The sequence below is a fragment of the Chrysochloris asiatica genome, unplaced genomic scaffold (genome assembly GCF_000296735.1).
Source record: "Chrysochloris asiatica unplaced genomic scaffold, ChrAsi1.0 scaffold00033, whole genome shotgun sequence".
Lineage (NCBI taxonomy): Eukaryota > Metazoa > Chordata > Mammalia > Afrosoricida > Chrysochloridae > Chrysochloris > Chrysochloris asiatica.
The window spans coordinates 4070623-4093479 of NW_006408551.1; the positions used below are offsets into that span (position 1 = coordinate 4070623).

Genomic DNA, 22857 nt, shown 5'->3' on the forward strand with positions numbered 1-22857 from the left:
GACTTTCATCTTTTGGGGCTGGCCCCTCCCGGACCTGGCATTCCTGACTCCCCAGCAGATTGTGGCTTTGGAAGGGGCCCCTCCCCGGGGAGAGCGGGGATTGGCCCACCGGTGGCCTGTGCAGAGACGCAGATCCTTCCGCGGAGCACAGGGGAGGGGGGCCGCGTGGGGTGTTTGTTCTCTTGGGGATTAATGGGGGGTTATGGGGGAGGGGTAGGCGCGCTCCCGCATGCGCACTGCGGCCCCTCCTGTTGGCTCGTCGCTGTCCACTGGGCGGGGGCCCGGCCCCGCCCCTCTCCCGTCCGGGCAGCGGCGGCGGCGGCGGCGGCGACGACGACGAAGACGACGACGGCGGTAGCGGCAGCGGCAGCAGCAGCTTGCGCGGTGCCTTCTGGGAACGGAATCCCCAGGGCTGCCCCTGGCCCCCATGGCGCATGCGCGGGAGGTCGCTCGGTGATCCGCGGCGGCGGCGGTGGCGCTTCCTGCTAGGACCGGCCAGGGCCATACCGGAGGCTCGGGCTCCACCGACCCTCCGCCCACCCCCTCCCACTCACTCTCTGGGCCGCGACTGCGCAGGGCGGGGCCGGCCGAACCATGGGCCGCGGTGAGTGCGGGGCCCGGCCCCCCCTGCCCCTCCCCCTACTCTCCCCTCCAGTCCCTACCCTCTGCCCCCTCCGCGTCCTTTCGGCCCCTTTACCCGGCCTCATCCCCACTCCCCCGCCCTCACCTGCCGCCGCCGTTTCTCCTTCACTGCCAGACTTCTGCCTTCTTCACCTCCCTCCCCTCAGTGCTTTGCCCACCCTCCGTCCGTCCTCTCCCCAAGTTCCTTCCTACTTGGTGCGCTTTCCCCTCCTCCTCAAGCAAAGAGAAGCTGACTGGGGTGACAGGGCGCCTTGTTATGAGAGGGAAAGTTTGGAAGCCGCCAATGTGGTGTGGGAGCGACGGTGAGGTTGGAGGGGATACTTACACGTTTAAGGGAAGTCCCCATATATCAGAGAAGAGTCCTTCTTGAAGCTAATTTAAAGCCAATGGGATAGGAGATTCTGGATCCCTTTGCTTTCGGTTTTGGGGCAAATCAGGAGCTTCTCAGGATTCTGAGAGGAGGCAGAGCTGCGATTCTTAAGTCTCCTAAGAAGATCAATATGAACGAAATCAATGATTGTTTAATGGAGTAGGCATAGGGGAAGTTCTGCAGGTACCATCCTTAGGAGCAGATGGGCAATTGCTTGGTGACCTGCAGGGCAATCTATACTTTTTATATGATCTTGGGGGAGGGAACAGCAGGAGTCAGACACTGGCAACTTCCTAGTGACCTGGCATTATGGAAATTTGCCCACACTTCTGTTGGTTGAGGTCTTCTATCCCTTATGGGACAAAGGGAGCTTGCTCTTATAGATCTAGGGATAGGGCTATGATTGCTTGGTTCTTGGGAGTTGGGACTCTGGCCTGCTGGGCCCATTGGGACTAGGCTTGTAAAGGAGAGTTGGGGACTCAGCCAGCAGATCCCTGAGATCTTAACAGTCACTTACCTCACATTATTAAGGATTTTTACCTTAAGGAAGACCTGGATTGTGGTGCTGTCCTGAGTTGGGCAGGTTTGTGACAGTCCCTTCTCTCTTTGTGTTGCAGGTGTGGGCTAAGCAGGCGGCCCTGGCTTTAGACTGGACCCCACAATGTTTGCAGAGATGTTCAGGTAGCCATGGTGGTATGGCAGAGGGTTTCCCTTTATTCTCCCGCCCAGCTATTTGAGGGCTTTCTCCTGCCATTCCCCTGAGTTCCTTTGGGTCTCCCTTGAACTTGGCCTTCTTGGAGTACTCCCTCAGGTTCCCAGCCCAGCTCAGTCCTCCTGGTGCCCACATGGATGTCTGTGTTATCAGGCACGTGGGAGCTGATTACACACAATGAATGGGGGCAATGAGAGCAGTGGAGCAGACAGAGCTGGGGGCCCTGTGGCCACATCTGTCCCCATTGGCTGGCAGCGCTGTGTTCGAGAGGGTGCTGTGCTCTATATCAGGTATGAATCTTCAAAGTTCCGCAAGTTCTATCACCCCAGACAGAGCTCAGATCTCTGCTACCTTATTGCTTTTCTCTGTGGTTCTTCCTTTCTCAGCCTTTTGCTCTCTGTCTCTGGAACTTTGAATTAATTCTCCCCATTCTGTTTCATCCCATATCCCTTACCCTCTGCCCTTTCTACAAAGAGTTGACTTACAAACTGTTCTCTAGGAATATTTCCAATTCAGTGTCAGCTAATTTTATGTCCTCTGACCCTGTACCCTCTCAGCCCAAGTGGCACAGAGCTGTCTTCCTTGGAGCAAACCCGGAGCTACCTCCTCAGTGATGGGACCTGCAAGTGCGGTCTGGAGTGTCCACTCAATGTCCCCAAGGTCAGAGTGGTGAGGGGTGCCAGAGAATATAGGGATATGCCAAGACTTAATCCAAATAATCACAATGGTAGCCTTTCTTACATGTTCCTCTTAGACTCCCTATCCATTCCTTCTACCTTGTAGGTTTTCAACTTTGACCCTTTGGCCCCGGTGACCCCAAGTGGGGCTGGGATGGGGCCAGCATCAGAGGAGGACATGACCAAGCTGTGTAACCACAGACGGAAAGCTGTTGCTATGGCAACACTGTACCGAAGTATGGAGACCACCTGCTCACACTCTTCTCCTGGTGAGTCTTGTTCACTTTAATGGAAGACAGAGGAAAACCTAAGGACTTAGAAGAAGGATGTTGGGAGGAGCTCTGTGGGAGGGAGCAAGGAATGGGCCTTGGTGATGATGAGGTTGAGAGGTAAGAGGAGGGGACAGGAAGGATGGGAATTTATCAATGGTGGGGCTGAAGGAAATAAAAGGAAGTTCTGCAGAGGGGAACCTCAGACTGATCCTTTACTTTTCATGTATTGCAGGAGAAGGATCAAGCCCCCAAATGTTCCACACTGTGTCCCCAGGACCCCCCTCTGCTCGCCCTCCCTGTCGAGTCCCTCCTGTACCTCCACTTAATGGGGGCCCTGGCTCTATTCCCCCAGAACCACCTTCAGTTCCCCAAGTCTTCTCCTCCCTAGCAGGCCCTGGGGGGCTCTTCCCACCACCAAGGCTTCCTGACCCAGTTCCTTCTGGGAGCAGCAGCAGCCCCTGTTTCCTCCCAAGGGGCAATGCCCCCTCTCCAGCTCCACCTCCTCCACCTGCTATCAGCCTCAATGCTCCCTCATACAACTGGGGAGCTACCCTCCTATCCAGCCTGGTGCCCACTGACCTGGGCTCTCCTCCAGCCCCCCATGCCTCCTCCTCACCACCTTCGGACCCTCCCTACCACTGTAGTGATGCCTTAACACCCCCTCCTCTGCCCTCTAGCAATAATCTCCCTGGTCCTCCTGGTCCTGCCACTCAGCCACCAGTGTCTTCAGCCACTATGCACCTGCCCCTGGTCCTGGGACCCCTGGGAGGGGCCCCCACGGTGGAGGGGCCCGGGGCATCCCCTTTCCTTGCTAGCAATCTACTCTCTGCGGCAGCCAAGGCACAGCACCCCCCACTACCCCCTCCCAGCACTTTACAGGGCCGACGGCCCCGTGCCCAGGCGCCCTCAGCTTCCCACTCATCACCCCATCCTCAGCGTCGGCCTCGCCGACCCCCAACTGTATTGCGATTACTAGAGGGTGGAGGCCCTCAAACCCCTAGACGAAGCCGTCCTCGGGCCCCTGCTCCTACCCCACAACCCTTTCCTTATGCAGAGCCATCCCAACCAATTCTCCCTTCTGTGCTGTCCCTACTGGGACTCCCCACCCCTGGCCCTTCCCACTCTGATGGAAGCTTTAACCTTTTGGGGTCAGATGCACACCTTCCTCCTCCCCCAACCCTCTCCTCAGGGAGCCCTCCCCAACCCAGGCACCCCATCCAGTCCTCCTTGCCTGGGACCACCAGTGGCAGCCTCAGCAGTGTGCCAGGTATGTGAGTGCCATGGAGCCCTTCCTCACTGTCAGGGAAAGAGGCAGCTGAGGCGTTTCATGGGGAGAGTTTAGGGTTCTTACTCTTAGTCTTTTCTGGGTTGGGCACAGGGAGGTTGGATTCTTTGGACACTTTGGATAAAGGGCCTCCCTTGAGCTGAATCTCTCTCTTCCTTCACAGGTGCCCCTGCCCCACCAGCTGCCTCCAAAGCCCCTGTAGTCCCCAGCCCTGTGCTTCAAAGCCCATCTGAAGGACTTGGAATGGGGGTGGGCCCAGCCTGCCCTCTACCTTCCCTGGCTGGTGGGGAGGCCTTCCCTTTCCCCAGCCCTGAGCAGGGCCTAGCGCTGAGTGGAGCTGGCTTTCCAGGGATGCTGGGGGCCTTGCCTCTCCCTCTGAATCTGGGGCAGCCTCCACCTTCTCCATTGCTCAGCCACAGTTTATTTGGCATGCTGGCAGGGGGAGGAGGACAACCTCCCCCTGAGCCCCTGCTCCCCCCACCAGGAGGACCTGGCCCTCCCCTAGCCCCAGGCGAGCCCGAAGGGCCTTCGCTTTTGGTGGCTTCCTTGCTCCCACCACCCTCCTCAGACCTTCTTCCACCCCCTTCAGCACCCCCTAGTAACCTCTTAGCCTCTTTTCTGCCCCTCTTAGCCCTGGGCCCCACAGCTGGGGATGGAGAGGGATCTGTAGAGGGAGCTGGGGGTCCAAGTGGGGAGCCATTTTCAGGTTTGGGAGACCTGCCCCCACTCCTTTTCCCCCCGCTTTCAGCCCCCCCTACCCTCATAGCTTTAAATTCTGCGCTGCTGGCTGCCAGCCTGGATCCCCCCTCGGGGACGCCCCCCCAGGTGAGGATAGGGGTTGAGTGGGTGGGATAGAACAAGCAGTAGAATCAGAGATGGGAGCTGCGAATCAAAGGCTTTCGGTTTCATGCCTGAGCTCTTCCTAGGGGCCTTTGGGGGGGGGGAAGGGCTTAATTCTTGGCTGGGGGTAGGATAGCTGCAAGAACCGAGTCTGTATTTAATAAGCATGGTCTACCTCATGTGAGCCTTCACTGAGATATGTATGTGAAGTACTATAAATCTATCGAATACTTTACACATCTAAGTGCAACAACCATTTTATCTCCTTAGCCCTGTGTCCTGAGTGCCCCCCAACCTGGACCACCTACCTCCAGTGTCACCACGGCAACTACTGACCCGGGGGCCTCCTCTCTGGGCAAGGCCCCCTCCAACTCAGGGAGACCCCCCCAACTCCTTAGCCCTCTGCTGAGTGCCAGCCTGCTGGGTGAGTCTGAGGGGAAAAGGGAAGCAGTAAAACTTGGGAGTAGGGGCTGAGTATGGATTAGGTTAGCAAGTTTGCGGTCACTGGATACAGCCTAACTGCTTTGCTCAGCCTAACTAACTGGTTTGCTGGGAGAGACCCCTGACTTTATAATTCAACAGGTGACCTGTCTTCACTGACCAGCAGCCCTGGAACCCTCTCCAGCCTGTTGCAGCCTCCTGGTCCTCTTCTCTCTGGCCAGTTGGGGTTGCAGCTCCTCCCTGGGGGGGGAGCTCCTCCACCCCTTTCAGAGGCTTCTAGTCCCCTAGCCTGCCTGCTACAGAGTCTCCAGGTGAGGGTGTGGATGTGTTTGTCAGGAAGATAATTTTTTCCTAAACTAGAAGGCTTTTTGAGTTTCATGAGCAGAGGGATTGTATTTGAGATTAGGATTTTCTTTCTTTTTTTTTTTTAGCTCCCTCCAGAGCAGTCGGAAGCCCCCTGCCTACCCCCAGAGAGTCCCACCTCAGCCCTTGAACCAGAGCCTGCCCGGCCTCCCCTCAGTGCCTTAGCCCCACCCCATAGTTCTCCTGACCCCCCAGTCCCTGAGCTGCTCACTGGGAGGGGGTCAGGAAAACGGGGCCGGCGGGGAGGAGGGGGACTTAGGGGCATTAATGGTGAGGCTAGGCCAGGCCGGGGCCGAAAGCCTGGCAGCAGGAGGGAGCCTGGCAGACTGGCCCTTAAGTGGGGGGCACGTGGTGGCTTCAATGGACAAATGGAACGGTCCCCAAGAAGGAGCCACCACTGGCAGCATAATGGGGAGCTGACTGAAGGGGGTGCTGAGCCCAAGGATCCACCCCCTCCTGGGCCCTATTCAGAGGAGTTTAAGGTAAGTACAGAGTGGCATGTGTGTGGGCTGAAGGGCTTTGAGGAGAGGCTGGGGCCATGGTGCCTTTTTCTAACTTTTACCACACATACAGTCTATCTTCTCTCAGGTGCCCCCTGGGGTAGTCAGAAAGTCTCGTCGTGGCCGGAGGAGAAAATACAAGTGAGTGTTGGGTCTACCACAGTCCTGTCCTTTTCTCAATTCTTGTGTTTTTGGAATTACCAAAGAGTGACTTTCAAACAGGATAGAGACCTGTTTGAATATGAATAAGAATAGAATTAAAATTCCCACCCAAATCCTGAAATTCACCTAGTGCTTAAGGCAGTGTTCCTGATCATCTGTGTCCCTTGTTACAGCCCTACCCGCAACACCAATAGCTCTCGTCAGGATGTTACCTTGGAACCCAGCCCCACAACTCGCGTAAGTTTATGTGTGCAGTGAATACGGGATGGGGGGTGGGTGGGTGGGGGTATATAAGGCATGGTGCCGAAGGAGAGGAAAGTTAGAGTGAATGGGGAAAAAAGAAAGGATTTCCTGATACCTAACAGTTTGATCACTTCTTTCCATCTCTCCTCTTGTATAGGCGGCTGTCCCTCTGCCTCCACGGGCCCGCCCTGGCCGTCCTGCCAAAAACAAGAGGAGGAAACTGGCCCCGTAGCAGCCATACCTGGAGCTGGATCTGACCCTGATTGGGGAGAGCTGAGTGCTGAGCCTTGGGAGCCCCTGCCAGCCACCTGCACCTGTGGACAGTGGGTGGGGGCACTACTCCTCACTCAGAGCACAAATGCAACCCTTTCCCCTACAATCCCATCCTGAGCCATTGCAAGGGGTAGGGAAGCTCACCCCTCTCCCCCAAAGCCATGTCACTGAAGAGGTCTGGGGGGTGGTATATGGCCCTCTCCCCACCAGGCGTTAAGGGGAACACCCCCTTCCCCAGGTCTTTATTTGTTTAAGTTATTTTTGCACAAATGACTCTTTTATATTTAATTGGACTTCATTGCCTCCCTTCTTAAAGCCAGCAGGCTCAGTTTACAAACCTGTGAGCTACTGTTGGCTGCTGCCCTCCTTCCCAGTGAAAGGTACAAAGCAATAAGCATCATGCATCCTCCCCTCACCCCTCCAACACCCCTCTGTCTCTGGCTCAGGTTGCTCAAAGCACAGATCCCCTCTTACCCGTCCCCAGGTTTGAAACACATAGCCTCATTTCAAGGTGTAGCCAGGTTCCCCCCACTTTCCTCTGGGATTAGAAAAAGGGGGTAAGGGGGCACAGAGAGCCCTCTGGGCCTCTCCTCCCATACACACTACACTGCCCCTTCTCCCCCCATCAAAACGCTCAGAGACGTTGTGATGATGCGACTGAGGATTATGCAACGTGGTCCAACCGGAGCGGCCAGCATGACCAGCTGTCCAGGGGCTGCCTCCTGCCTTTTCTTTTGTAAAGACAAGACCCTTGGGAGTTTTCATTCTGTTTTGTACTTGCCCTGTGGGGCCTCCACTGCTTTTCTATGGGAGACATTCTTAATTTAACAGATGAGGATATTTTGAAATTCTGGCTCTGGCTCTGTACTCATTTTTTTCTTTAGTTCTTTGGTGAGAACAGGTTACAATTCAAATCCTCTCATGGTAGAACATCTTAGACCACCTATTAACTTGTGAGTACATCTCTCTCTCTCTGTGCTGCCTCTTCCCCAGGAAACAGAGCAGAGGCCACACAGGGTACGACAGCATTTAATAGTCAGCAACAGTTTTGTACAGTATTACAATCAGCCACAGAAACTGTGCTAGAGAACAGGACCCAACCCTTCTCCACAGCAGGCAAAGCAGTTTTAGACATGAGACCGTATGGGCTGAGCCCAAGTTGTCATTCTTTGGGCCTGAGAGGAGACCACTATCAAATTTCAACCAGTTACCATTCTGTATTCAGTAGGGAAGGAGTGTAAACCCCACATGCAAGAAGAACCCCTTGCCCCCAGTGTCAAATGAGATGGGGATGCGAGAATTCTAGTGAAGAGGAAACCACTGATGGGACAGCCCATGTAAGCTGTTAGTAACAGTTCAAAGGGGCAGGGAATCCCCCTAGTCCCTCTTTCCCAAAAGGTGCTCACTTCCCCAGCTTCTTCATCCGGTCATCAATGCTGGCAAAATTGCCCTCAACTGTGGCCAGGTTTTCACGCATGGTGGTCTGCACCTAGAAAGTGATAGGGTGGTTTGACATTGCCAGGTCTTGGTGCACAGGGTCACCTGGATGAAGACAAGGAAATTCTCTAGAGAAGATAAAAAAGCTTATGGAGCCCAGAGGGGGATGTTTATGGCAGCGGTTTTCAAATACCCCTTGGAGTACGATGGAAGAAGCAGGACTCTTAAAGTCCCATCCCGACTAATCAGTGTAGTTCTTTTATCTGTTTTATGTTATAGAGGATCAAGTATGGTTTTGTTGAATTGAGGAATTTACTGGTTCAAAAATTTAAGAGGAAAATAATCATTACATCAAACACTTGATATATATTTTCATTTATCTTTATGGTCCTGTGATGCTAGTCTCTTGTTTTAAAGCTCCCTCCAGCACTGAGAACAGTGCCTCCAGAGGAAGCGAGGACCCACTAGAAGCCAGATATGGCTGAGGAAAGGTGAGGCTCACTGCCCACCCAGGGTCAGGAAGGAGGGAGCAGACACAGGATACAGCCTGGTTCCTGGTTCAAAGTCAGTATTCTTTCGAAGGTAGAAAGTGGCAGCACCTGGGTGAGGACTCCAAGGAGAGTAAAGTACAGCTGAGACTACACAGGAACAAGTAGGCTTTGTAGGGATAACTGGTGCTTGGCCAACCCCATAATTTGGCCATGTGATTTTGCCTAATCCACATCACTGAGTGAGACAGGTGTAATTTACAGATGGGAAGAAGGAGTTTCATAGACTGTCATCAACTGTCCCACAACCATTCAGTGACAGTGTAGAAACTCATACCAAACCTCTACCACACCAACCAGTAAGTTCCCAAAAGCGCTAAGGCAGAACCTTAGAAAGCTGGAGAAGCTAGTCTGCTGGTGAAGGGGAGGTGGCAGATCAGTAAAGGCACACACACCTGGGTCAAGAGCGTGGCATTGTCCTTGAGGGAACTAGCAATCATCTGCTGGGTGGTATCCAAGTGTGTCAGAAGCTGACCAAACTGCATGGCTACAAAAGAGGTTAAGAAAGGTATAGTTATGACTAGAATCGGAAGAAGGAGAACCAAAGTTGTGTACTTTTCAATTCCTCTTAGCATCCTTGGCAGCTCCTCCCACCTTGCTCATGCAACTGCTTGATGGAGACCAGTCTCTGCACCAGCTCAGGAAGAGTGGAGGCAATCGGACTCCAGCGCTGTATGGTTTCATACAGCTGGTGCACCTGGAGAGATGTGACAAAACACAAAGGGGCTGGCTAAGGTTTTGTGTGAAGCAGACACTGCTATTTCACTGGGCAGAGGAAGTACAGCCCTTTCTCAGCTGTAAGAGCTGATGAAGGCAGGGACCTGAGGACTCATGATGCTCCCATGCTTACTCATTACTACCAAGGGTGACTTAGATAATAATGAGAGAGTGGGAAGGGGCCGGAAAATGGGGTAAAGTTGTCTTCCTAACCTTGTTTTGTGTATCTGCATCCTCTACAGAGGCTTTATGCTTGGCAATCTCATTGACCTTTCCCAAGACACTCTGAAAACAGATTTTAAAAGTGGGAGTGAGGCGTCCAAGGCTTCCAAAGTCCTAAGCTACTCAAACACAATCCAGTTTGCCCTCCACTTAATACCTGTAGTCGAGCCTCCACTTGGTCCAAAACTGCAAGGTCCAGGGCGCTCACCTTTGCTTGCAACAGCTCTACAGTCTCCTAAGGATGGGACAAGCTTCGTGAAGGGGGAAGGATCAGACTAGACAGAGACCCCTCATATCCCAACTAGAGTCAGTTAGTATATAGCTAATGTCGTTGGGTGCTATCAATTCTGACTCATAGAGATCCTATAGGACATGGTACAGCTGCCCCCTAGGCTTTCTAATGCTTTTCTCCTCGAGCTGTTGGTGGGTTCAAACGCCAATCTTTTGGTTAACAGCTGAGCACTTAACCACTGTCATCAGCAGATGCAAAACCAATTCTAAAAACAAACCGAATCCCAGTATACCCCTGTAATCCAAATACTCCAGTTCCTTGCACACTCACCATTAGACAGGCTCCCTGTAGACCTGCAGAAAGGGGGTTCTGGTGGGAAAGGGAGGAAAGGAATCAGTGGTCTATATAGCTCCACGTGATAATTACCTTATCCCATCCTTTCTGGTTCTAGCTGGCAACCCACTGGCTGAACCCCTCCTTATGCAGACCTTTCCTGACTCCAAGGAGGCTTATGAGGAATGCTGTGGACCTTGGGCTCAGAGTGCAGGACCTGACAGTCACACTAAGTATAGGAAAGCACCTGACCTGAGCATCCTGATCACAGCGTACAGTTGCTTCCAGCTCTGTCAGGCGCTTCTCAAGTTCTGCAACCTAGGAGGAGGAAGGAGGTGAGATGTGCCATGTTCCCTCCTGCTGCGGCAGCAGTAGGAACAAGACACTGCTCTTTGTTGCTTGCCTTCTCCCCTGGCACCAAAAGGACTCTTCCCTGGAACATCCCTAACCACAATCTTAGAATCTTAACTGAGAGTAGGTGGGTGAGGAAAAAAAGGAGACAATGGAAACTCATGGGAAGAGAAGCCTTCCTAGCACCCCCTTTCCAGGTCTGATCTCTAGGAGGGAGACTGGAGAGTGGGGTCAAGTATTTATCCCACTTTTCTCCAATACTACATACATACTTACTTTGGCAGCTTGAGAGAACTTGTCCTGCTCAGGCCGAGAGTGAAGCTCGTAAGTGACAAGGTTGCTATCTGGAAGGTCCCCACTGGTACCCTTGCCCCCTGAACCTGTGCCTTTGCTGTTCTTTGTGGCTTCCAGCTGCAGCAGCAGGCGCCTAGGTCAGAAGAACAAGTATCATATTGTGACTTGAAGAATGTGAGCGAGCCCAGTCACACTCTAACTTTTGCTTGGGTTAGTATTAAAGGGCATCTAGGCTGCTCTCTCTTTAGTAGCCCTATCACCACTGGCTGAGTCCCTCCACAACCCCAACCAGTAATGATTGCCCAACAAAGTCGGGTACCCACTTAGCCAGAGCCCCATCAGGGTCAGTGAGGTTGATTGCAGCATCTGGTCCCAGCAGCTTCTCCAGGTGAGAAGCAACCAGCTGCTGCTTCAGGGCTACCAGCTGCTTAGCCAGTACCACAGGGGTCAGCTTCTCCTCAGTGGCTGACTCCTTCACTGTTGTCTGATACAAAAAGAGGCAGAGAGACAATGAGAAGGCAAGAATGAATAATTAAAAAAAGAAGAAAATGATAAAGACACTGAATGGTAATTGTAGCTGAAAGTCACTGGGATGGTCCTTGTTGTTAGGTGCTGTCGGTTCGAACTCACAGGGATCCTATGCACAACAGAATGAAACTCTACCTGGTCCTACGCCATCCTTAGCATAGTAGATTACAACACTGAATGTAGTCAGATGTGTTCCTGAACTCCAGAACTCTCACTCCCTACTCTGAGAGCATTCTCCTCTTAGGGAGTTCCAGGGATCGATGACTGTTAAGACAAAGTAGAGAGAGAAGAGAAAAGTTACCTTGATTTTCTCAACTTCGGTTGTCAGCTCTTGGACCTCGTGCAGTAGTCGCTGGTACTTTTGCTGAGGTGTCTCCTTTACTCCTAGACCCTCTCCAAGCTAGGGAGCCAACACAGAGAAGGATATTACAACACTCACTATAAGGAACCTCAAGAATTTACCCAACTAGGCCCAGGTCTTGAGTATCATGACCAGAGTCCACAACACTCTAGGACAGAGGAGCTGGAGGAGCCAAAGGCCTAGAGACTCCCCAAAACAAACAGCAGGGGGCACTGTTCTAACTGCATCCTGTGGGGTTTGACCTTTGACCACAAACTCAGATTCCCAGCTGTGTCCCTGATTTATCAGCTAAATGGGACCCCAACACCATTCCCACAACAAACCATCTCATAGTCTCCAGATTCATATCCTGTCCTCTTGGTTTTTCCAATACGATCTGAGAAATCTGCCAGAGGAGGGGGAAAAAGACAATAAAAACTAAGGCCCAAGAAAGTCATGGTTTTAGGTCCCTGTAAGGGCTGCCCCAAGTGCCCCATGAGGGAAGCCTTTTCCCCAAACAAAAGTCACTAAGACCTGAGGTCAGGAAACCACTTCTCATCAGTGTCCTTTTTCCCCACCCAACTTCTAACCAAGTCTCACCAAGTCCCTTTGTCCCCACTCTCTTGTCTTTGAACTTGTCATAAGCAGCATTGGGATTGACAATGATATGCTCCACACTTGTGCTTGTCAGCTCCTCCTGCAAGAATAAGCAATTCAAAATAGGGGCAGAATCATTCCCAACCTAGAGCTTCTTGTACCCCACAAAATCCTCAAACCTTAGGAGACAAGGTCCTATTTTTCTAAAGGGAAAGAAGGACAGCTCCATTTGAAGTTGCTAATCCAGGCTCAACCTAAGACATGGAAGCCTCCTGATAAATCTGGAGTCTCAGCTGTATAAATATTAACACCCTGATTCAACCAGGACCAGAGGCAGCATAACCTCCCCACCCACTCTGCACATAAGTCTCCCCAACCCCCATCCAATCCAACTGGGCCCTCCCAAAGTTATCTGGCACACATTAGGCACTCAAGGCAAGAAACCAATCTGACCTCTTTTAAACCCCCTCCCAAAAGCAAATCTTGCCATCTGAGGAAATCCATTTGAAAGCTAACCTGTCCCTTCTGGCAAAGAAAGAGGAGGAAAGGCAGACATCAGGTCAGTGGTTGGAGGGTGAATATTAGGACTTTACAGATGCTAAAGGGAGGATACCAGCTCTCAGATACAGAAAGCTGGTAAAGGGCCTGACCAACACCCTAGGACTAAAGCTGCTGTGAAGCCAGGGAACTCAGGGGATAGAGCCAAGAGTCAGAGCTTCCTAGATTATTTTTATTTGGACCATTTTAAGAGACACATAAGCAAAATCCACTTGCAAGACCACCTTGGGCAGCAGCTACATGCATGCCCTGAAATGGAGCCAGTCCAGCATCTTTTCAGGGAAGCTGCAGCCTCTGCCTTATCTCCCTGAGTCTCTGTTGTGCCTCAAGCACTGAAGCTCTTCCAAAGACAGGGCAACATGACAAACAGACTTTACCCTAGAACCTAAAGCAGAGAGGGTCCCTTCTTACTAGATATTTACTTCCTGTCCAGATTCTAGTAAGTACACCAAGACTGGGCACTCAAAGCTGCATGTCTCTCCTTCAGGTGTCAGAAGCCAGCTCATTACAGTACTTCAGTAGGTAGGGAGACAGAGACCCAGGAGTCCTGTTTTGTTGGGAATGACATCTCTGCCTTGTACAGTTGTTAGGTGCCATCAAGTTGATTCTGACTCATAGCGACCCCATGTGTTACAGAATGGAACTGTTCCACAGCAGAAAAGCAAAAAATGTCTTTCCTTTGACTATAGTTGCACATTAGAATCACCTGGAAATTTAATTTAAAAAAAAAAAAGGCAGAAGACGTAGACCCTCCTCTGTAGATTCTGACCTTTATTGTTCTGGGGTAGGGCTAGGGAACTAAGCTGGCTTAAAGAGCTACCCAATCTACCTACCCACAGCCTTTGAGTTGATTCGGGTTCATAGTATCCATATAGGACAGAATAAAATTGTTCCATAGGGTTTCTGAGGCTATAAATCTCTATGAAAGCAGACTGCCTCATCTTTCTCCCATGCATGAAGCAGAGGATGGGTCTGAATGACCGACCTTTCAATTAGCAGTCCAACACTTATCCAACAGTGCTACCAGGGCTCCTTAAAGAACTACCAGGGTGATTCTAATATGCAACCAGACTTAAGCACCTGTGTATGTGTGTGTGTAGTGGAATGGGGCAGAAGTGGAAATAGATGGACACTGATGAAAAACAGCAGCAGCTATAAGGAAGCTCTACCCTTCACCTTTGCTCTGCCACTAGTTAGAGAAGGAATCAATATGAGTGAAAGCGTTAAAAATAAGGAGATACAGAACTGAGGATTAAGATAAAAATATTAACTTCGATCTTTAGCTCTTATTCAGGAAAGTGCAGGGCACCGGGGCATGAGCTAAAGATCATGGGTATAATGTTAAGTGCTGTAGAGTCGATTCCGACTCATAGTGATCCTGTGTACAGTTTCCTTGGAGCGGCTGGTGGATTTGAATCACCAACCTTGCAGTTCAAACTGACCTTGCGGTCCAGTGCTTCGCCTACAGTGCTATACCTGGACTCCCCCATGGGATAATGTTGTTGCTGTTAAGTGCCTATGAGTTAGTTCTGACTCATAGTGACCCTGTATAGGGTTTCCAAGAATCAGGTGGTGAATTTGAACCACTGGCCTATTGGTTCAAACTGACCTTGCAGTCCAGTGCTTATCCTACAGCGCTACACCAGGACTCCCTCATGGGATAATAGAAGGGTTCAATGTCCCATATGCCAATTGGCAACTGAGTCCCAAAATATTATCTTTAACCTTTTCTGAGTATCCACCAGACAAATAACTGTGATCTTTGGCCTCTTAGCCAAACCAAACACCCTCAAAACCACTGCCATCAAGTCAATTCCCATTCAGAGCAGCCGTACAGGACAGAGCAGAACTGCTCCGTACAGTCTCTAAGACTGTAAATCTTTATGGTAGCTGACAGCCTCATTGTTCTATTGGAAAAAGTGGTGGTTTGAACTGCTATCTTGTGGTCCACTGCCCACCTTAATCCACGGTGCCACCAGGGCTCCTTCTTTGGCCTCTATTCAGTATTAATCTGAGGCCTCACACTCAAGATAGGCAGCCATCTTCCTTAAACTGATAAGTCAATATGCTATGGCTCCTTGTGAGAACCAGTCACACTGGCCCATGAAGGCCAATACGGTAGAAATCCATTTAAACAAACAAGCAAAAACAAGACCTTCTTAAAAAAGAATGACAGGCAAGACCTACAGACCAGGAAAATAAATTAATCATAGCTACCATTTGTTAAGCCAATGGTATGGACCAAACACTGTGCAGATGAAGATATACTTTCTTAATTACTTTCCTAAACTGCTGTTGTTAAGTGCCATTGATTTGGTTCTGACTCATAGCGACCCTGTATAGGGTTTCCGAGGAGAAGCTGGAGAGTTTGAACTGCCGACCTTGAGGATGAGAGCTTACCCTATGATGCCACACCAGGACCCCCTTTCCTAAACAGGAAACCAAAAACCAAACCAAAGCTATTGCCATGGAGTCGATTCCGACTCACAGTGACTCCATGTGTTACAGAGTAAAACTGAGTTACATAGGGTTTTCTTGGCAGTAATCTTTACAGATCAATAGGCCTTTCTTTCATGATACTGCTGGTTCGGATTGAACTACCAACTTTTTGGTTAGTAGTTCAGGATCCTTACATAGGGAAGAAAGAGGTGGAGTAAAAATGGACAAACATAGGTGAATTTCAGAGGTTCTGGACAGTAACAGGAATGGACAGCACTTTCATCCCACTATTCCCTGCTGCGGGAGCACATCCTGGGTCAGGAGGGCTGCCTTATGCTGGCATCCTCTTGGAGCCTCTCCGAGGGTGTAGGCACAGAAGCACATGCTAGTTCTCCAGTGGCACCTATTCCGCCTGTGTCTAGATCTGGGGCATGGGGTGGGGACAGTGTCATTACAGTGATTTGTGAGATGGAAAACGTGGTCAGCTGAAGGTGAAATTTAATAGAGGGATGAAAGGTTCAGTAGAGATAAAAAGACAAAGACACAACTGCCCATTACAGCACACCCCGTTAAAAAAGCAGATGAAAGGTCAAGCTTCTTACCAGCTCCTTGCGGTTTCCCCAGAGGTGAGAAAATCAAAAAAGTTAAAAGGAAAGGGAGTGGGGGATGGGGTGAGGGAGGGGGAAAAAAAAAGACAAAATTGTTATTAGCAAATTGTCACATGCACTACATGATAGTCTTCAAACACACTGCACCACAGGGCCCCTGGGGAGCCTAGCAACATTTTGGGACTAAGAAGTTTCCGCTGGGATCACCATATATCCCAAGAAAAAGGGGAGCATGGGACCCTTCCCTTTCTGGTGGTGAGGAGGTCATGAAGCTTTGCCATTAGTGACAGCAATTGAGGATCATCTGAGAACTAGTAGTTAGATGTTACACGATAGTGGCATGAGTAGAAAACTGGGGGAAGAGAAGACTGAGGTAGAGGGGAAGCCGTAGAGATGACAAAGTATGAAGCAGAGGCTATGGAGATTCTGAGGACTGTAGCTGACTGAGGGTTCATCATTCTCAAGGTGGGGAGCCCCTCCTACTCAGTCACGGCTCAAGTCTTCCTGTCTCCCAGTTTCTCAAGTTTTAAGAGAATTAGGCAGAATAAGAAATGGTAAGGGTAGAAAGACGGACATGCTCATGTGGGTGATTTGATTTGATTTAAGTTAGGCAGAATATGTCAGCTATAGATTGTGAGTTTAAGGAAACATGAAGTACTTAATTCCAGTCCCATTCTTATTTCCTGCTGTCAGAGGAGAGGCAGGACAAATCCTGGTCCTTCATGCAGCCAGGCCTATTGGAATCCATCTTGAGTAATTGGTAACTCACTCTGCAGCTCTGAGAGGGTCCAGAGTAATTCTGTCATGATGTGCTAGCATAAAGAGTCTAGAAGAAACCAAGATTCACAGCTACCAGCCCATATGCAGAACATGTTTCTTCAACCCTAAGTTTACAAGCTTCACAGGGGCTGGAGGGTGGACAAGGGAAAGGGTATGAGTACTTCAAAGAAGACTTCATTTAGTCCAGGCCACACAGACAAGGCTCCGAGTTGTAGGCAAGGTTGCTGAAGAATGGCCAGGAAGGGATACTCAGAGGGAGGCCCTGCCTCTCCAGGAGCTCTCTTGATAGGGAGAAGTATAAGAGGGTTGAGGATGCTTGGTGCATAAAAAAATCCATGGAGATAAAGGTAATGCTACTTCCTGTCTCAAAGTACAGCCACAGATACACTTGAACCTCAACCTCTCCAATCCCTGTTGAACACCAGGATCCAGCCCAGCAAGACATGTTCTTCATTGTAGGGTAGAGGTAGGTCCAGGTCTTATTGTCTGGCCTAGGTTGTCTCTGCAGAGTGGGCAGCTGGTGTAAGCACTCACAGGTGCATACATGCAAACACAAGGGAAGACATCTTTCTCTTACTTCCCCTACCAAGCTAAAGCCAGCTTGGGAGAAACTCAAGAAGAGAGGACAATGGGTCATGAGTTCAAGTTCAAATCATATGGAACAACAAAACGGGAGGATAGAAAATCAGACAAGGAAAAGTGTCATATTAGTTTGTAAATAGTATATATTACCTCCAGCTCTGTGAAGAGTATTTTATTTATTAATTCCAACAACTTGGAGTAATACATCACCATGGAAACACAGCATACCAGTTACCTGGACTGGAAAATCCCAGGTGCCCTGATAATGGGTACCAGCTTACCTGGTGCACTATTCGTAGTCCCTTTCACTAATGGACTCCCCAGGGCTACTTGGCTAATGGCTGACCCTCAGAGGGCATGACCTAAGGTTCTAAATCAGAGAGGAGGTGAGTACTGCTGCTCTCTGAGCCTGTTCCAGCTCTGCACCAAAACTGCAGCAAGGGGGCTCCAGAATCATGATGACAAGGAAGAGGGATAATGCTGTAGAATAAAACTGTCCAAGATGGATCCACATAATGCTGACCAGCCATCTACTTCTCAAGGAGGGGTGCAGAAGCAGAGTCTTGTGAAGTACAAATAACCCAAATTATTTTTATCTTTAAATTGCATACAATACCAGTCTCTTCCCCACCCCTTTTCTCTAGAGACTTCAGTAGGGGATAACAAAATTGGTTTCTTTTCCAGGGATAATCCACATGCAACTAAGAAGTGATGACTGTGGCTGTCCTCCACCCTAGAATGGCTCCAAGTCAGGGTGGAGAAAGGTAATCCCCTTTTAACTCCTGCTCCTAAATGCCTCATGTCCAAAAGCAACCACAGCCTCCATGCTTCCATCCCGTCCTTTGCTGGACAGTTTTATTTTGCAGATCTCACAGGAGAAGAGACAATGATTCATGGATCAAGAGTTGTACTTCCAAGCTTGATTAATGATCCTTAAATATGAGGCCAGCAGGCCCCACAGTGACCCAGCTAGGCACTCACTGGAATTTAAAACGATTAACCACAACAAGGGCACAGTTGCAGAGCAATGCATGCAAGATGGCAGATGAAAAAAATCACATGCAGAGAAGAAGCATCGAATGGTCTTACTTGTGCAAACTAGTGTCCAGGCAAGGTAGTGAGGAGGGAGGATGGGGGAAGCATTAGGAAAAACTCAGATAAGTTCAAGTGTGCCAACAGTCAATGAACACAATCAAGCATACTCTATGATACCCCAAATTACAAGGAGGGAAACTGTTTCTCTTCTCAGGCTGCTGGTGTTCAGCATTACCAATCCTTGGAGAAAGGAAGCCTCTGCCAGGGTCCCACCAAGGTTGGGCTAGGTAATTTTTCCCCCCTTCATATGTTATTGGGGCAGGGTGGGGGTGGGGGGCAGTTAAACCTTAAGGGCGAAACAAAATTGTTTCAAATAAAATTTTTTAAAAATTGACTCCTTTGTTTCCAGTGGTTCAAGAGTCATGAGCAGAATGCCACAGACTCAAGGAAGGCTGTGAGACCAGAAGAGAATTCCATTGGGGAATTAGCTTTCCTGACAAGACACTTTAAGAAAAATTTCCAAACAAGCCCATCACTCCCATCACTCTACAATGCATAGAAGAGGATCTCCCAGATAGAGGAGGAGCTGGTCATATTGGCTGTCCCCAGGGAAGTAGTAATGGGCAGTGGTAGGAGAGGCTTTTTACTATACAGACTTGAATCTTTTGTTCTATGTACATCTAACTTTTTTTTTTTAATTTTTAAATTTTTATAAATTTTTAAATTTTAAAAAAAATTAAAAACAAAACTGAATATAATCTGGAGACTGAGGCAGAGAATGCTACTGCCAGAGGCTAATATAGGTGACTGATAACTTCCGGTTCAGCCACAAAAATGGTATGTGCACTTGTCACCTGTGCTGGGTCTTTGGAAGGTAGCTAAAGGGATAGGCTGCTGGGTAGAATCCAGGCCTCATAGACAAGCGGTGTCTGGATTGTCTAAGGGCAACCCACAGCTCCTCCAGTTACACATTTACATCACTATTAAGGGCAGCAAACAGAGCCATTACTCAGCTGACTTCCCGAAAGTTGCCCTTCAGAGGCCCATAGGGAGACGCAGGGGCCAGAAATTAGCTGACATCAGGAAACATCTCAGTCCTGAGGACTCCTGGAGCAGCTGAAGGTCCCCACCCCATTTACTCTTCCCTACTGTTGGAGAGCCACTTATCTGAGCCTTAGGTGATGGAGGCATCTCGATTCCTTCTGTATTCACTATCCAGCTCCCGAGCACTGCTATACTAGCATTCTGGGCAACATACAAGAAATGAAGCCTCATGGTACCCTCTCTCTCCATCAGTCACCCCACTAGACACTACTCAAATAAGCAGCTCAGGCTCAGTAGGGGGGAAACAGCCAATCAGAGCAGCACATTTAAGCTCTTCCATGTCTGGAATGGGTATGGGTATCATCTTCTTTTTATTAAGAGATCTTCTAGTCCTTCAAAAGGAAAGTTACAATGTTTTTTTCTTTTTTTGGGGGGTGGGGTGGGTCTGAAAAGGGGACTGTTTGATACTACCCTTTTGTTTCAGTCATGGACAAAGTTACAAAGCTCCATTCATTATCTTACCATGACCGTCTGATAATTTCTAGGCAGAGGTCTAGGCCATAATCGAGCAGTTTCTGAACACTGGCAATACAGTGAAGTCCTCAGCATCCACACCCCTACCCTGTGAGGCCAGAGGTAGCTTCCTAATAAAATCCCTCTTGGAATGCAAGATGCACACCCAGGTCCTTGGGCAACACCATTATTCTGCATTGTTTTCCAGATACTCAAGCTTGGGAAACAGACTGACATGCCAGCAAATACAGAAGCCACAAGGAACACACCACTGAAAGAGGGGGACAGGGAAGGTGTTCCCCACAAAGCAGGGACCACTTTCATACAGGGGAATCAAATAAGGAATAAGTGAGTACGCCAAGCCATACATTATAAGACAGCAACCAGCATTCCCCAGAACTAACCAGCCCACAGACATAGCCACAGGACTCACAGATACGCGTGTTAAGCCTATTCCTCTGACCCGGTCAGCTTTCACAACATCGATATGACACCAGCCCAGCTCTCTTTGGAAATAACAGAACCTAAAACACATCCTGTAAGACATGCTAATAGATTTTTGCTCCTCTCTTGGCAATTACATATAGTTTCTATTATGTTGATTTTCATTCACTCAATATTGTTTTTTTCTTCCATATGTTTCCCATGTGTATCCTAACTTCCCCATTAGTTTGGGGCTCCTTGAGTGCAAAAATATTTCTTCCTTCCTCTGCACTGCACAAAAACCAACAGAGAATGAACACATCCAATACACAATGCTACGTGGTTCCTCTAGCTCATTCCTTCCTTCTTAGTCTAGATTTTTTGGTGGATCTGAGGATGCTACAAGGGTCTCTCTTCTGATGATGTGAAAGATTTATGTTCTCACTCAAACTAATTTTGCTCTTACCAGTCCCTTTATCGCTATAGAATCTCCAGATCATTTTGTTATTCTTTGTCCAATGAATACTAAATACTCAAATAAAATATTCTTCTATACTTCAAAGCATAGCTTTTGGTAGCTATTAAATATATATAGTAAAATATCTTATGAAATAAAAGGCCTACTCCTAACTTCAAACAGCTTATAAGTGTTGTAAGTGCTCAGGCTTCATGATTACCGTGGACTAAAACCCACAGACCTAAGTAAGTCTCTAGCCCCAAATTTGAGATACTCTGATTTGATTTAAAAGGCCCAAGGATCAGAGCCTAGCAAATAAGTCTTCTTGGTTGTATTTCCACTGATCTTTTTTTCCTGGCACTGTTGATTGGTAGCTGTAGGCCCAGGGAGGCCTTTCCAAGCCTTGCAACCTACATACCACCGAAGCTGGGGTTGGCATACCCACTTATTGTTGTGGCGCGCCAGAAAAGGGAAAGGGCCTGCCTGGGGAATATAGGTCAGAGTCTAGGAGTCCTGAGGTAGCACACTGTCTTACCGCATCAAACTCCGCTTGATCATCCTCAGGTAGGTCGCTGGTTTCATAAACATCTGGCTCATTCCTAGCCTGCAAATAGAAGCGGTGAATACCAGACCTCACTACCCAGTACCCATGAATACCCCTTTCTCCACTCAAACCAACAGCAAAGGCAGACTCCTAAGTCAGAATCCTGTCCTTTCTTTTCCACATGTCAATTCCCCACATCTCAGCAAGGTGGGGATGACAGTGAGGACAACTGGGACCTGATGGCAAATGGTGTGTAGTGATGACAAAGATGTTACCCAGAATCTGGAAGGGGAGACATGTCCTTGGCAATCGTTATGTCAAAGGTAAATGAGGGCTATCCTGAATTAGGCCCGGTACACCACTACTCTGGCACAAGGACTGAGGGTGAGTCAGGACCCAGGTTTTATAACCCAAGCCCCACCCCAAAGATGCAGACAGAATCGAACAAGGAGAGTATGTGTGCCTGGAGAAGGGAGAGGCAGATGCCTGGAAGGGCAAAGTTCCACCTCAGACAGGAAAAAAGTTTGGCCACCTTAACCTCGTCCTTGGCAGGGTGAAGACCAACAAAGTGGTCTGATGTATGTGTTCTGGGGTACGGTGTGAGTTTGAAGGATTTGAGATTTGGAGCGGCACGGGAGGTGCCAACATGAACAAGTGGTAACGACCAGAGATGATTCCGGGGCCGGGGAACCGGCACCTGCCCAAAAGGGGGCCTGGTGCGCCTCTGACCGCCAGGACCCAGTCGGGTAGGAGGAGTCCGGAGAGAGGTGAGGCCGATAGGGTTGTGAGGGGCACACGCCCTTAGGGAGGAGTAAGGGCTTTAAGCGCAAAGGTTACGGGTTGGTGTTTGTCAGGGGTCCCAGGGAGGTCGGAAGCGAGGTCCTGGGGAGCCGGGCCGACCCTGTACTCACAATGCCGGGAAGGTCGGCGTATTTAGGGTCCGCCATGGCGGCGGCGAGGCGGGGTTGGGGGACCGGGGATTCAGTGGAGCCGGGGCTGGTGTTCGGATAGGGGAGAGGCTCAGTCCGGGTCCAGGGTTAAGACGGCGGCAAAGGGAGCGGCGAAGGAGGCGGAGAAGCTGCAAGTCTCGCGACAGGAGTAGAAGAGCAGAAGGGTAAAGGAAAAGTCGCGAGAATAGCCCGATACCACACCCCCTGGCGAAGCAGGGATTGGCGAGAACGAGGCCAGGGCATGAAGTAATGCTGGGGATGGAAAGGAAAACACCTCTTGGGATTGTGGGATGTGTAGTTTTGGCAGACTGTAGCTTGGGCGGGGAACGATAATAACCTTAGAGAGCGGTTTCACTCTACTTGTCTTTTTTTACATCAAGTCTGTGAAAGAGCTTATGTATCTCCTGTTTTTCAGATGAGTATATTGAGACTTTCAGAAATTAAATGACTAGACAAAATCACACTAGTCCTGCTGTGGCACAGCCAGCACTTCAAAAGCAAGTAAAATTTAATAAACAGTGTGTATTGGGAATGGAAATGTTATT

At 49.6% G+C, this 22857-nt stretch overlaps 2 protein-coding genes across 4 annotated transcripts; one reads left to right on the forward strand and one right to left on the reverse strand.

Annotated features, from left to right (window-relative positions):
* Positions 1 to 468: 468 nt before the first annotated feature.
* MBD6 (methyl-CpG binding domain protein 6) lies at positions 469 to 7633 on the forward strand. Its single transcript, XM_006859479.1, has 13 exons — positions 469 to 604; positions 1630 to 1693; positions 1878 to 2014; positions 2282 to 2384; positions 2508 to 2670; positions 2906 to 3940; positions 4122 to 4783; positions 5069 to 5222; positions 5381 to 5550; positions 5671 to 6084; positions 6191 to 6243; positions 6438 to 6501; positions 6665 to 7633. Exons 3-13 carry the CDS (start codon positions 1902 to 1904, stop codon positions 6737 to 6739), a joined length of 3006 nt encoding a protein of 1001 aa, XP_006859541.1. The 5' UTR covers positions 469 to 604; positions 1630 to 1693; positions 1878 to 1901; the 3' UTR covers positions 6740 to 7633.
* Positions 7535 to 22564, reverse strand: DCTN2 (dynactin 2 (p50)). Of its 3 annotated transcripts, XM_006859476.1 has the most exons (16): positions 22274 to 22564; positions 21354 to 21422; positions 18436 to 18444; positions 15979 to 15984; positions 12383 to 12479; positions 12127 to 12188; positions 11744 to 11842; positions 11238 to 11398; positions 10897 to 11047; positions 10522 to 10587; positions 10267 to 10305; positions 9862 to 9939; positions 9696 to 9767; positions 9360 to 9462; positions 9161 to 9252; positions 7794 to 8269 (listed from the first exon to the last, which is right to left on the reverse strand). In XM_006859476.1, the coding sequence occupies exons 1-16, from the start codon at positions 22307 to 22309 to the stop codon at positions 8183 to 8185; spliced, it is 1227 nt and encodes a 408-aa protein (XP_006859538.1). In that variant the 5' UTR covers positions 22310 to 22564; the 3' UTR covers positions 7794 to 8182. The 3 variants fall into 3 exon arrangements, with proteins under 3 accessions (XP_006859539.1, XP_006859538.1, XP_006859540.1); XM_006859477.1 differs by lacking the exon at positions 18436 to 18444 and having other exon boundaries at positions 7535 to 8269; XM_006859478.1 differs by lacking the exons at positions 15979 to 15984; positions 18436 to 18444.
* Positions 22565 to 22857: the final 293 nt, after the last annotated feature.

Excerpts from the sequence above, each read along its gene's own strand:
- MBD6 (XM_006859479.1), top strand. The coding sequence starts at position 1,902 with ATGAATGGGGGCAATGAGAGCAGTGGAGCAGACAGAGCTGGGGGCCCT. Across the intron at positions 2,671-2,905 it reads CTGCTCACACTCTTCTCCTG|GAGAAGGATCAAGCCCCCAA; the intron begins GTGAGTCTTGTT and ends CATGTATTGCAG. Across the intron at positions 3,941-4,121 it reads CAGCCTCAGCAGTGTGCCAG|GTGCCCCTGCCCCACCAGCT; the intron begins GTATGTGAGTGC and ends CTTCCTTCACAG.
- DCTN2 (XM_006859476.1), bottom strand. The coding sequence starts at position 22,309 with ATGGCGGACCCTAAATACGCCGACCTTCCCGGCATT. Across the intron at positions 21,423-22,273 it reads ACGCCGACCTTCCCGGCATT|GCTAGGAATGAGCCAGATGT; the intron begins GTGAGTACAGGG and ends TTCTATTTGCAG. Across the intron at positions 9,253-9,359 it reads CAAGCAGTTGCATGAGCAAG|CCATGCAGTTTGGTCAGCTT; the intron begins GTGGGAGGAGCT and ends CCTCTTTTGTAG.